At 70.3% G+C, this 12,980-nt stretch overlaps 5 protein-coding genes across 5 annotated transcripts in view; 3 read left to right on the forward strand and 2 right to left on the reverse strand.

The window, feature by feature from the left end:
* Positions 1-1,187: 1,187 nt before the first annotated feature.
* On the forward strand, positions 1,188-3,656 carry CHLNCDRAFT_143575 (hypothetical protein; the record flags this gene model as incomplete). The annotated part of the gene is made up of 5 exons (XM_005849018.1): positions 1,188-1,246; positions 1,446-1,746; positions 1,978-2,100; positions 2,392-2,997; positions 3,201-3,656. 5 exons carry the CDS (start codon positions 1,188-1,190, stop codon positions 3,654-3,656), a joined length of 1,545 nt encoding a protein of 514 aa, XP_005849080.1.
* A 191-nt stretch (positions 3,657-3,847) lies between these two features.
* CHLNCDRAFT_143576 (hypothetical protein) lies at positions 3,848-5,024 on the forward strand (the record flags this gene model as incomplete). The annotated part of the gene is made up of 3 exons (XM_005849019.1): positions 3,848-3,878; positions 4,022-4,398; positions 4,581-5,024. The coding sequence occupies 3 exons, from the start codon at positions 3,848-3,850 to the stop codon at positions 5,022-5,024; spliced, it is 852 nt and encodes a 283-aa protein (XP_005849081.1).
* Positions 5,025-5,448: 424 nt separating this feature from the next.
* CHLNCDRAFT_143577 (hypothetical protein) lies at positions 5,449-8,035 on the reverse strand (the record flags this gene model as incomplete). The annotated part of the gene is made up of 6 exons (XM_005849219.1): positions 5,449-5,541; positions 5,694-6,557; positions 6,785-6,947; positions 7,257-7,381; positions 7,548-7,765; positions 7,900-8,035. The coding sequence occupies 6 exons, from the start codon at positions 8,033-8,035 to the stop codon at positions 5,449-5,451; spliced, it is 1,599 nt and encodes a 532-aa protein (XP_005849281.1).
* A 1,477-nt stretch (positions 8,036-9,512) lies between these two features.
* CHLNCDRAFT_21755 (hypothetical protein) lies at positions 9,513-11,647 on the forward strand (the record flags this gene model as incomplete). Its single annotated transcript, XM_005849020.1, has 6 exons — positions 9,513-9,732; positions 9,894-9,938; positions 10,108-10,277; positions 10,556-10,675; positions 10,956-11,224; positions 11,455-11,647. 6 exons carry the CDS (start codon positions 9,513-9,515, stop codon positions 11,645-11,647), a joined length of 1,017 nt encoding a protein of 338 aa, XP_005849082.1.
* A 911-nt stretch (positions 11,648-12,558) lies between these two features.
* CHLNCDRAFT_143580 (hypothetical protein) overlaps positions 12,559-12,980 on the reverse strand; it is a gene marked incomplete at both ends in the record, with an annotated part of 3,153 nt that continues 2,731 nt past the window's right edge. The window contains one exon of the mRNA XM_005849220.1: positions 12,559-12,666. Within this exon, the coding sequence (XP_005849282.1) occupies positions 12,559-12,666 (108 nt within the window). The remainder of the gene's footprint in view (positions 12,667-12,980) is intronic.

Raw genomic sequence — 12,980 nt, forward strand, 5'->3', positions numbered from 1 at the left:
TGGGCAAGCAGCTGGGCCGCAACCGCATCGTGTGCCGCGTGGTGGAGATCAAGCGGCCCTTTGGCGTGACCATGTACCGGCTGCGGAGCGGAGCTGGAGTGGTGGAGGGTATGCATCAGGCCAGCAGGCTATCTAAGGCGCCACCCAGCCTGGCCAGCGAGCTGACCTTCAGCGGCACGGCGCAGCGAGGAGTGCCTGTGGTGTCTCTCAATGTGGCGATGGCGGCGCAGCCCGGCGGCGGCAAGGCAGCCGTGCGCTGCGGCTGCCGCGGCGCCTGCACCCGGAACTGCAGCTGCAAGAAGAATGGTGCGCGGTGTGGGCGGCACTGTGGCTGTATAACCGGTAAGGGTGGCAATTGCAAGAACCATTGAAAAAGTGTGCCTTGTACGCTTTGCCGTCTCCGCTGGAAGGTGCTGCCGCCTGTGGCGGCTTCATATTTCCTGTTCATTTCTGTTGTTCGGTCTCTCTGTTCGTGTTGGTTGGCTTGTAAGAGTTGTATTTCTGACGCTAGAGAGGTGAGATGACAGCGGGAGCGTTGAAGCGTGCATGCCATCACGTGTGCAAGCAGCCCCGCTCCGCCCCGCTCAACCCTCAAACAGGGCTATATGGGGTCAGTTCACGTATGGGAGGGGAGCGCCGCGCGGGCTGCCAGGAGGGAGCGGGGGCGGGGGTTGCCCAATCGGGAGGGTGCCACATCAGGGGGCAACACATGGTTCCTCCGGGAGCCTCGAGTGGGTGGCCGTCTGCGGCGGGCGCCACGGCAGCTGCAGCATGTGTTTTTGCCTACCTAGGTGATCAACCTCAGAGCTCTGCCACCAAGCATGCAGCCTTTCGCCTCCTCCTCGCAAAGTGGCTCCAACACCGCAACGTGTGCGGCGCCGCGCCATGCCCTGTGGGCAGGCCGTTCTTCCGCACCGGGCCCTTCCAGACCTTGAAACGATGACAATTCTCTTCGTGGACCATTCTCATCATGGAGGGCTGCCGTGGAGCACTTGGCCTTTAGGTCAAAGTGGCGGCGTGAGGCGGGCGCCAGGCGGGACCCGTGGGCATCACCGCCTACATGGCTCTTGAGGCTGGCATCGATGTGAGCAGCAACTCCATTTCGAATTGCCCAACTCAGACGCTCCGAAGCAACTCTTTCAGCCTCTTGAACTGGCACTTCCGCTCTGTTCTGTCGGTTTGCCCGAATGGAGGGGCCCACCGTGGTGCTGGTGGCCTCCAGCACCGAGGGAAACATAACAGCTTGGTGAGCGGAAGCCATGCATGTGTTTTGCATGTGCTCTTGTGCGCGCCGCTTGCTCGCGGCTGCGGCCTCCTTTTGCGAGCGCGCGCCGAGCCAGGGAGCATGCCCATGCAGCAGCGCCGCGCATCCTTCCCGCTGCAAGCTCGCCTGCCGCCGCCCGCCGCCTGCCGCCGCCGCCTGCCGCCGCTCCCCGTCCGCGCAGGGACGTGCACACTGGCACCGCGCTGACCTCCTTCAAGTCCAACGCCTGCCCCCCTGGCGCCCTGTCTCCTCTGGGGCGAGACTACCTGGTGGCAGCGCAGCTGGGGCGCGGCGGCGGCCTGCACTTCTGGGCCTGGCACAAGGACCAGCTGTACCAGCGCAGCTTTGCCCCCGAGCCGCTCACGGCGGTGGCGGCCAGCCCCGGCGGCGTCTTCTGCGCGGCGGGCGGCGCCTCGGGGGCGGCCTACGTGTGGGAGAGCTCCAGCGGCCGCCTGCTCAAGGCCTGGCCCGCACACTACAAGGTGCGGCGGCTGGGCTGCGCGTCGGGCTGGCAGGCAGCGGCTGGATATGCAACCGCTGGGAGCCTGTGATGGGCAGCGGCTGCCTGCTGCCTGCTTGCGACTGGCTGAAGGCCGTGGCTGCTGCCAGGCCAGGGCACGGCGCTGCCGCTCACGTGCTCGCCGCCTCCCTTTCCTGCCTCCCCCTGCCACGGGTGTCATCCGCCCCGCCTCCCACCCCGCCCCGCACCGCAGGCCATCACCTGCCTGGCCTTCTCGGGCTGCGGCGCGGTGCTGGTGAGCTGCGGCGAGGACACGATGGTCAACGCCTGGCTGCTGGCGGATGTGCTGGACGCCGCGGCGGGGCAGCAGGCGCAGGTACGGATGGTACCGCAGCCTGGCTGTACCTCGGGGTGGCGGGCAGCAGGGGCAGGGGTGCTGGCAGGTGGCGGCGGGCGTTTCCAGGGCGGGAGGCGGGGCGGGGCGGCGGGGGTGGGAGCTGGGGGTGGGAGGAGGTGGCGGGAGGTGGCCGGGGACTGCTGCTCCCACCTGCCTCTGTGCCACGCTTGCCTGCGAGCACAGTGGGTACGGCACCCCCACACACCATACACACATGCCCAGCCTGTCCGTCCGCCCTGCCCCCCTCCTCCCTTGCTGCCCGCCCCGCAGATGGGCGCCCCGCCGCTGCAGCCGCTGCACTCCTGGTCAGACCACACGCTGCCCGTGACGTGCCTGGCGCTGGGCGCGGGCGGCGGCGGCGCGCCGCTGCTGGCCTCCGGCAGCCTCGACCGCAGCGTGGCGCTGCGCAGGCTGGGCGGCGCGGGCGGCGGCGCGCCGCTGCGCAGCGTGCGGCTGCCGGCCGCGGTGCACAGCCTGGCGCTCGACCCCGGGGAGCACGCCCTGTACGCCGGCTGCGCCAGCGGCGCCATCTACGAGATCTCGCTCGTGGGGAACGCTGCTGCTGCAGCGGCGGCCGCCGACCACGCCGGCCCGGCACCTGGAGCTGCTGTAGCGCCGGCTGCGGCTGCGGCTGCGGCTGCGGCTGCTGCAGCGGCAGGGGCCGCCGCGTGCCCGCACCCTGTGATGGAGGGGCACGTCGGCGTGGTCACCTGCCTGCAGCTCACCCCCGACGCCTCCCTGCTGGTGTCTGGGTCTGAGGACCAGTCTGTGCGGGTGTGGGACCTGCGCAGCCGCCAGCCCGTGCGCCTGCTGCAGAACCCGGCCAGGGGGCCCGTCACCGCGCTGCTGGTGCTGCTCCAGCCGCCCTTCATGCAGGTGGGTGGGTGGGTTGCGGGGTGGGGTTGCAGCTGCTGCCTCGCCTGCTGCTGGTTGAGCTTGCTGCGCACGGCAGGTCAGGCGCCCGCAGCTGGCGCTCGCTGCCTGCCGCGGGTTTCTGCTCGATTGTCGAGCTGGTGGCGGCATGCTGCCGCTGATGCCACTGATGCCACCCCTGCATTGCCGCCCCACCCTGCCCGTAGGTTGGGGGCAGCCACGCGGCTTCTGCCGGCAGCCAGAGCGGCAGGCGGGGCCCCAAGCGGCCGCAGCCCCTGGCCCCGTTCTGCAAGTATCCCAATGCCCCCGGCACGCTCCAGCCCTGGGAGGGCGGCCTGGTGGTGCTGGACGGCTCGGTGGCGGCGGGAGATGCCCTGGGCGACGACTGGCAGCAGCTGGCGGCAGCGGCAGGCGACGGCGATGCTATGCTGGCGGCAGCGCCTGCAGCTGCAGGAGCAGGCATGGGCCAGGAAGGCGCAGCGGCGGCGGCAGCGGCAGGAGCGGGGGCAGCGGGCGGGGGCGACGCGGCGGCGCTGCAGGAGGAGAACCGGCGGCTGCGGGGGCAGCTGGCGGCGGCGCTGGCGGCGGCGCAGCAGTGGGGCCGCCTCAACGGCCAGCTGCAGCAGCTGTGCGCGGAGCGCCTGCTGGCAAACGGCCACTGAGGACCGGCCTGGAGGCGGTGCCCGTCCTTCCCATGACACAGCTGTAATTCCCGTGAGCTGTCCCGTGACCTGGAGTGTCGTCAGCACAGCGCCGCCAGCCTGAGGCCAGCTCCGGGCGAGCGGGATTGGCCGCTGTCAGCTCTCATTCATTCAGGTCAGCTTGCCATCGCTCTTCATTTCCAAAGCCGCCGATGGACGAGGGAGAGTGGCAAACCGCGACGGGTGGGAGGCGCAAACGATCGGCAGCTCGCGGCGGCGCAGCTGCAGGTAGTGTGAGATCCCAGTAACAATCCATGATACAGCTCGCTCCCGCTTGCCATCTTCCATGCCGCAGCACATGCCAAGCGCCCTGCTTGCACTTGCAGGCCCTGGCCAGCACCACACATCTCCTCCGGCGGGAGGCACCTGCGTCAGCCCAGCGCGCCCGCCCACGGAGCGCCAGGTGCAGCGGTCCTGCGCCCTTGTCGACGACGCCGCGCGTGAGCTGGCGGCGGCGCCCTTCTGGCGGCACCTGGCGGCCCAGCTGGAGCGCCTGCCGCCGCACTGCGCCGGTGCCAAGCTGCAGAGCATGGTGGTGTACGGCCTGGGATCGCTGGAGCAGCCAGGGGCAGTACACATCCGCTACCAGCTTGCGGCGGCCCGCCTGCTGGCGGCCGCGCTGCCGCTGGCGGCGGCGGCGCAGGCCTTTGACCCTGTGTTTACAGCCCTGGACCGCGCCACGCTGGCACACTGCAGCATGGAGGTGGGTGCATGGGAGCAGATCCTGGCAGGGGGCCGGGCAGGGCCTGCAGATGAGTGACGCAGGGACCTGCTGAGCAGGGCCGCCTCCCGCACGGCGGTGCGAGGTTGTTTTCCCCACCCTGGCAGCAGCGCGCGCTCACCGCCCCCGCCTCCCTCCCCCCTGCTCCGCCGCCCGCCGTGCAGGTGCTGGCGCAGGACGAGCGTGGCCGCCGCCTGGCCCGCAGCCCCACCCTCTTCTTCATGCCGCACTGCGAGGGGCTGCTGACCGATGCCCTGCTGGCAGCCAACCTGGCGGCCGGCACCCTGCACAACGTGGTGGTGCTGGGCAACCGCTTCAGCGGCTACCAGCTCGCCTGGGCGCCGCCGTGCCGCGGGCGGCGGCAGGCCGGGGAAGGGGGCGGAGGCGCGGCGCCCGAGCGGCCCTCTACCATGCTGCGGCTGTGCGGCTGCGGGGCGGCGCGGGAGCTGGCGGTGGGCGAGTGCGGCTTCCCCGTAGCTTCTGCCTTCAACGACTTAGGGCTGCACTGGTTCCCGCCCGACTGGCAGCAGCTGCTGGATGCCAGCGTTGCCAGCGGCAGCGGCAGCGGCGGCGGCGGCGGCGACGCCAGCGACCCGGTTGTAAGCTGAGACCTTTTGAGGCGGTCAACTGAGCGTCACAGGAGCAAGGCAGAGTCGTCTGGCAGTGCCAGGGGGGCCTTCAGGCAAAACAATCGAAGTTTGGATTGCAGTGGGCATGTTGGCGGGTGCTGAATGGGATACTGGGTGCCATATTAGGCCATACATTATTGGCTTGGGTGCCCACATTTCGCGGCACTTGCTGCTGAGGTCGCCTCGCGGCGCGTGATCACGCGCCGCCAGCCGCCGGCCCTGCCGCGCTGCCGCTGCTGCGCTATCTGTTGGCGGAGCCGCGTTGATGCGGGCCCCTTGGAGTGGTGCTCAGCCTGGTGTGCTGCCTAGGTGGCCGCCTCCCTTCTTGCGGGGGGCCCCACCAAGCTTGCCATGCGTGGTGGGCGGTGCTAGGCCATAGTGCTGGGCGCTAGTGCTGGGCCAGCTAGCGGGTGGGGGTGCTGCGCCCCGAAAAGTAGTTGAGCATGCGAGCCATGGAGGAGGCGGAGCGCTCGGCCCCCGCCTCGGGCACAGCCACCTGCGGCAATGTGGGCAGGGTGCGGCGTGTGTCGAGCACGCTCTTGGCCCAGCATAGCTACAGAGTACTTGCCCTGTTCTGCAGGCTCCTGCACGCCTCTCAGCATGCCCGGCGCTGTGCGCGGGCCGCAGCAGCCCCTGGCGCCGCCTCACCGTCACTTTGCTGGGCCGCATGTCCACGGCCTGTGAGTCCTCCTCCTCAAACAGCGCCACGCCTGGCGGCAGGCCCCTGCTGGAGGCAGTGATAGCGATGACGGGCTGGCCGCCGGCGCCGGCCGCCTTGCCGGCGCCGGGCTTGGGCGGCGCGCTCCCCGGCGCTGCGGCGGCCAGCTGCTGCTGCTGCTCCATGTACTGCTTAAGGTAGCCGCCCTCCTGCTGCTGCTGCTGCTGCTGCACCATTGCGTCGGAGGGAGGAGGGGCTGGCTTGCTGTGCGTGGCTGGTATGCTGCCGCCGCCGGCCCGCAGCGCAGCCAGCTTGCTCTGGCCCTTGTCAAACACGCTCTGCAGCCAATCGGTGCGCTGGCTGGAGCCTGGGGCTGGCGCCGGGCCCCCAGCCGCCTCCTCAGCCTCCCGGGCATCCAGGCTGGCAGCCTGCAGCGCTTGGGTGAGGCCCGAGGCGCTTGCGGGCGCCCCGGTGGCGGCGCTTGGCGCGCCGCCGCCGCCGCCGCCGCCGCCGCCCTGCTTGGCTTTGATGGCGTCCTTGCGCTGCTGATTTATGGGCACCGGCGGCAGCACCTGGCCCTCCTCCACCTCCATGTCCACGCCAGCCGCCACGCCGCAGGCTGCCAGCCCGGCGGCCGCGGGCCCGGCACCGGCGGCGCCCGCCCCGCCGGCACCCACGCCGTGCACGCTGCCCTGCCGGCTGCTGGCGCTGCCGCTGGCGGCCACCTTGACCGCGGCCAGGGCTGCGGCGGCGGAGGGCGGGCGGACGATGGCGCCATCATCCAGCACCAGGGAGGGGTCTCGCGGGTAGACCACGCCGCGGAGGCTGGGCGGGTCGGGCAGCAGGCGCTTGACCTGCGGCGGGGAGGGCAGCATGTCGGCAAGAGGCGACAGAGCGGGCAGGCAGGCAGGCAGGCGGGCAGGCAACAGCATCAGCCGAGCTTTGTGGAGTAGAGTTTTAATGTAGATGCCCCTGCTGCTGCCACGTGGCCGAAACGTTCTGCCACAAGCATGGTGAGAGCCAGGTACTGTGTTCCTCTTCCCACACTCCCCCAGCCCCTGCCGGCCTCCCCGTGGCCCACCTGCGCCACCTGGGGCGTGGTCTGCGGGGAGCGCACCCCCTGCGGGAACTTGCGGGAGTCGTGGAAGGCCTGGGTGAAGCGCAGGGCGGCGGCGCACGTCACGCTGTACAGCCGCCCCAGCATCACCGCAACCAGCGTGCCGGTGCGCCCGTGCCCGCCCCAGCTGCAGGCCGCAGCGGGAGTGGGAGACACAGGGGTGTGGCGGAGGCAGGGGGTCAGGGGCACTTGGGCTGCATACGGCCTGGGCCAGCGCCGCTCCCGGCAGGCCAGCACCCGCAGGTTGTGTGCGATTGTGAAGGAGGCGAGCGGGCACTCGCGGCTGGCGGCAGCCGACGCGCGCTGCGGCAGCGCCGCTCTGCCCGCCCCTTGCACCCCAGCTGCACCCGCCGGCGACTGACGCTGGCAGCACTGCATGCAGCACCCACCAGGCCTACCGCCCGCCAGCCCACCCACCACGCCTGCCAGCACCCACCAGTGAATGTACATTCGCTCGCCGCGCAGGATGCGGATGCAGCAGTCGTCAGCCAGCCGCGACAGCGCCACGTCGCTCGTCACATTGCCGTCGATGATGGGCAGGTGCAGGAAGTCGAGCTTATCCTGCGGTGGGGCAGGCAGGAACGGCAGGGCAGGCCAGATGTCAATCTTTCCAGGAGGCGGAGAGTCGAGGAGAGGAGTCGAGGCGGGTGCTGCTTGGGAAAGCACCCTCAGGAAGGTGGCTCAGAAGCGCAAGTGAGCAGGCACACGCGCGCGCCCCAGCACCCACCTGCATGATGCGCTGGCTGCGGGTCTCCCGCGCGCGTATCAGGATCTGCTGCGCGTCCTTGATGTAGGGGCGCAGGCCCTGGCCCGACCGCCACGCCGCGTCGGGCGTGTGCAGGCTGAACTCGGCCTGCAGGCACACAAACGTGTTCACGCCCAGCTCCAGCAGAGTGGTCAGGATGCGCTGCGTCTCCGCGTCGTCCAGGCTGGCGGGGTAGGCGCCTGCGGCAGGCGCGGCGGGGCGAGCTGAGGTGATTGGATGCTGTCTTGAGGGCCCAGCGCACGGACAGCCGGACAGCAGACGAGCCGAGTGCAGGGCTGCCGCAGCACGCTGCAGCTGCCCCACGCCACCTCACCTGCCAGCAGCCGGCCCTTGATGATCCAGTTGCTCCAGGGCGTGGGGCCCCGGAATTCGGGGCAGGGGAGGCTGGGGAGCGGCGGCAGGCCGTAGCCGGGTGGCGGCGGAGCAGCCGCCGTCGGCGAGTGGTTCATTTTGTCGGCGGCGTTGACTGCGCGGCGCCAATGGCCTCCAACACCGCCTCCAAGGCGACAGAGGCGCGGTGGGTGGCGGAGAGCCCGCAGGCAGCTTGCGGTGCTGAGCCCACCAAATGAGCGCCAAGGTATGGCCTGCTTGCAGCTAGGGTGCCCGCGCTCAACCCCCGGAGATGTTAGCTGGCGTCGATAACATCAAGAGAGCGTGAGGGCAAGAATAGGACGGACCCTGCTTTGCCTGCTGGGCCTTGGCTATCGGCAGCCGAGTCCAATGCCGTTTTGTGATAGCCCTGGATTACTGATCACGAAATTGGCATTGATGGATAAGCGTGGCTGCCGTACAGGGATTCTGGGAAGAATGAGGGCCACCACCGACGCCCTAAGTAGTTTGCTGAGAGGCTGCAGCTGCAGATGGATCAGGCAAGCTTGGTGGGGCGTAATGGGGCGTGCACTTCACCCATCACCAGCTGCCGCTGCCCGCCTGCTGCCGCCGACCACTCGGTTCCGCATGGAGTAATGCTCGCTCAGTGCCAGCGCTGCAGGGCCGCCAGGTGAACATCTGACGCTTGAGCATTGTGCGAGCGCTGGGCATGCCGCTCAGCGGGTGGAGCCAGGCGGCGCGTCACGCTCTCAGCTGCTGACCGCCGCCGCAGGCTCAGCCGCCAGCTGCAGGAGCTGGGTGCTGCGCTGGTCACGTTGCGTGCTGGCCCTACAGTCCAGAAGTAACTCAGTCCACAGGTGGTGGTCCTGCAGCGCTGGGCCCGCACCGGCAGCGTCGGCATGCCGCATCGGCATGCCGCAGGCGGTACCACCCGTTTGACGGCGGCATGCGATGGGGCGTGCAGGAGCACGGGGTGCTCGTGTGCCGCTTCCTGGCGGCACCTGCTGGCGCTGGGGTTTTGCATCGCGGTGCAGCTGCCCGACATGGGCAGCCGGTATGCAGCCGTTGTGGCGTGCCCGGGGAGAGCTGAAATGTAAACAGGCCCTGCAGTGGCTATTCAAGCCATGTATTAAGACCTAGCCAGACAATGCATGATTGTGCCTCTCAAGGCTCGCCTGTGGCCAGCTGGTCCTTGAAGCTTCTGATGGTTTCAAGGTGCATGCCAGAGCGGCGCTGAGCTGGCGCCCGCCCCGCCATCACATGGACCGGCTATACAGCGGCACATGCGGGGCGCGCTGCACTTGGGCGCCATTCTGATCACCCAGGCAGCCTTCAAGCTTTCGTCGGTGGGGCTGGCACTCTCGGAGCGACCACTCGGCTTCAGCCCGCCTTTTGTCGCAGAGTTGAGGCTTGCGGAGCCCAGCGAGGTCAACCCTTTGTTTCCCGCCGACAGGACCCTCGCAACCGAGCAGGCGGCGGCAGTGGCTGGCCGGTCGACGGCAGCACGCGGCACCCACTTCTGCCGCCACCGGACCCGTGCCAGGCTCGCTGCGACACAGACAGCAGGCAAGAGGCGCGTGCTGCCGCCGCCCAGCCATGCGGGTGTGGGCTGTCAGCGACATCCACACCGACTATGCCCAGAACCTGGAGTGGGTGCGCGCGCTGGCGGCCGGCGGCGGCGGCAGCGTGGCGGGCCTGTCCCGCGACGTACTGCTGGTGGCGGGCGACGTCAGCGACGACCTGGCCACCCTGGAGAAGACGCTGCAGCCGCTGGTGGACGCCTTTGCCCACGTCTTCTTCGTGCCGGGCAACCATGGTGAGGCGGCAGGCGGCGGCGGCGGCACCTTGTGCGGGCGCTCCCGCAGCCTCCGCCTGTGCTTTACAGTGCATGCACCCTCGCCGGAACGACTTTTAGCGCCGACCAACCCTGTCCTGCTTCTCAAATGCGCTGATTCTGAGGTCTTCGGTGCACTGCAGATCTCTGGGTGAGGCGGGACGAGCGTGGCCAGTACGACTCACTAGGTGGGCCTTGAGCGGCACCCCCTGGGCCCACCCGCCATGCCAGGCCGACCTTTTGCCGCTGCAGCGGCTGTCAGTGCCTGCCTCCTGCCTCTTGGATCCTCCCTTCCTGTGACCACCGCCTCACTGCCTCCGCCCCCACCCTACCTGCCCGCCCGCCGAGCCGCCGCAGAGAAGCTGCGGCGCGTGCAGGCGCTGTGCGCGCGGCTGGGCGTGCGCACCGAGCCCGCCTGCGTGGGCGGCGTGTGGATCTTCCCCATCCTGAGCTGGTATCATGCCAGCTGGGACAGGGAGCCCGATGTGCCGGGCGCCCACCCCATCTCAAAGGCACGCCCGGGCTGCGTCGGGCGCAGCGGACACAGGGCGGCAGCCTGCGGAGCGAGGGTGGCAGCCCTGAGGGCTCGCAGGGCTGCGCGGCACGCCTGCCGGCGGCACGGCAGCAACCGCGGCGCAGCGCGGCGCTGCGTGGCGCCGCCTCGCCTGCTGCTCGCCTGCTGCCTCGGGACGTGTGCGAGCAGGCGGGAGCATCCCCCCCCTGGCTCCTCCCCTCCTCTGCCACCCACCACCACCACTACCACCACCCCACACCCCGCAGCCGCACCCTCCGCCCTGCCCTCCAGGTCATGCTGGACTTTCACGTGTGCAGCTGGGCCTCAGCTCCCCACCTCAGCCCGCACAACGACTCCCTGGCCCTCCACTTTGACGCCCTCAACGAGCCCGCCTTCAGCCGGGCGCTGCAGGTGGGCCGCGCCGCGCGCCTGCCCGCTCGCCTCCCTTCGTTGCCCGCAGCCCCTGTGCCGCCACGGCGCCTGCCCAGTCTCATCTCGCAAGCATCACAGCACATCCCCGGCAGCAGTGCCCCTGCCTGTCCTCCTCCCCGTTTGCCGCAACCCCGTGCTTTCCACCCGTGGCTGCTGCTTGTCCACCTGGGGCATTGCACGCCACCTAGCGGGCGCCACCACTCCTCACGTGACCCCCCTGCCGACCCCTCAACCCGCCCCGCCCCCGCAGCGCGTGGAGGAGCAGGCGGCGGCGGCCGGCGGCGCGCGGCCCCCCGTCCTCTCCTTCTCCCACTTCCTGCCCCGCCAGGAGCTGCTGCCTGAGAAGCGCATGCTGTACCAGCCCAACCTGGCCAAGGCGGCTGGCAGCGACGCTCTGGAGGCGCGGGTGCGGCGCCTGCGCCCCCTGGCCCACGTCTTTGGCCACACTCACTTCTCCTGGGACGCAGAGGTGGAGGGGGTGCGGTACGTGCAGTGGCCGCTGGGATACCCGCAGGAGCACGCGCGCAGGTGGGCGCGCGGCGGCGGCGCCGGCGGCTGGCTGTGTGCGGCGGCAGCTGCGGTGTGGGTCGGCTCAGGCGGCGGCGCCTGGGCTGGCTGGGTGGCGGGGCGGGACCCTGCGCGCATGGCTGCTGTGTTGTGTGGTGCTGCCAGCTGGGTGCCCCGGCGCCTGCCTGCAGGTGGGTCCTTTCCAGCTGATGTCCGTGCCAGCCGATCGCCTGCCCCACCGTTGCGCGCAGGCGCGGCGGCGGCGCGGGCTGGCTGCCGCTGCCGCTCTTCGACAGCGACGCCGTGCGGCCCGGCGTCGGCGACGGCAGGAGCGGGCTCGCGCCGCCGCAGGCGTGCTACTGGTCAGACCTGTACAGCACCTACCCTCGCAATCCCGCCAACATCACCGCCGCGCCCTGGGTCACCACCACCACCCGCGCCTGAGGGCAGCCTGGCGCTCCTGCTCCCGACGGGTGGCGGCGCTTGGCGGCATCTATGCCAAGGCATCGTGGCATCGCTGCCACGCCCTGCATTCCCACCTGCTGCGCCCGACCCCAGCTTGCCAGCCGCCCTTGCACCTGCCGGACCCACTCCTTACTAACTAACCAGCAGCAACCAATCCGCTCTCAATATCCTGGCCCATGCCAACCCCTCGGCCTGTCTTTCATGCCCCCTGTCCGGATTCCTGAGATTCTTTGGCCGCGGCCCGCTCCGCAGCTGCCTGTCATGCTGCCACCAGCTCTTGCCCAGCTTGTATGCTCCCGCCCTGCCTCCCACTCCCTCTGCCCTTTAGTCTGAAGGGCCATTCAGTCTGCCAGGCTCAACCCATTGTTTTACACATACAGTTTGCGTTTAGTGTTCGCGCTACAGGTTGCCTGCAAAACGGCCCCACCTCGTGCGGCGCCGGCTGCCGCCGGGGCGAGCCGCCAGCCGGCGAGCGGCGGGGAGGAGCGCTGGGAAGGCGTGGCGGGAGAGCATTAGGGGTGCGAGGAGGAAAGGAACCAAGAGAGAGGGAGGGTGAGCGGTCAGGAAGCGCAGGGCCCCAGCACAAGGGGGCCTCTATCCTCTGAGGGGCAAGGTGTGGGTGCAGGTATTACGTAAGAATGTACAGCGATGGGTCCATCAACGGCAGCAGCCCGGGACGGCAGGCGTTGCTTGCAGGCCGCCCCACGGCAGCGGATGGGTCGGCGGCGGCGAGGGCTGCGCCAGCACGCCGGCGGCGCGGGCCCGGCCGCGGGCAGCGAGGGCGGAGGCTCCGGAAAGACCGGCCCCTGGCTGCTGTCCCTGCAGGCTGACAGCCTTGCAGCACGCCGTCGCGCCGCCGCCGCCGCCGCCTCCGGCGAGCCGCCGCCAGCTCACCAGTTGCGGCCAAACAGGCCGCCGCTGGGCGCCTGCTGCCGCACGTTCTGGCTGGGCAGCGGCGGGATGCCGTTGTTCTCCACCCGCAGCTCTGGCGTGGCGGGCTGCAGCAGGGGGGGAAGCACAGTGGCAGGGAGGCGGGCGCGGGCGGCAGTCGGCACGGCAGCAGGCAGCAGGACAGGGCTGGAGGTTGAGGGCGAGCGGAGCGGCAGCAGCCCGAACCGAGGCAGGAGGCAAAATGGGCCTTTTGGCGGCGTGTGGGCCGTTTGGCGGCGTGTGGGCCGTTTGGCGGTGTGTGGGCGGCGGCTGCGTGCGCTGCGTGCGCTGCGGCCAGGCGGGCCGCGCTGTGCCGGGGCGGGTGGGCGTGTGCTGGTGGGCGGTTTTGGGTGGGCCAGAACCGATGCAGCTATGCGCGCGG

Source organism: Chlorella variabilis (assembly GCF_000147415.1).
Source record: "Chlorella variabilis unplaced genomic scaffold CHLNCscaffold_6, whole genome shotgun sequence".
Taxonomy (NCBI): Eukaryota; Viridiplantae; Chlorophyta; class Trebouxiophyceae; order Chlorellales; family Chlorellaceae; genus Chlorella; species Chlorella variabilis.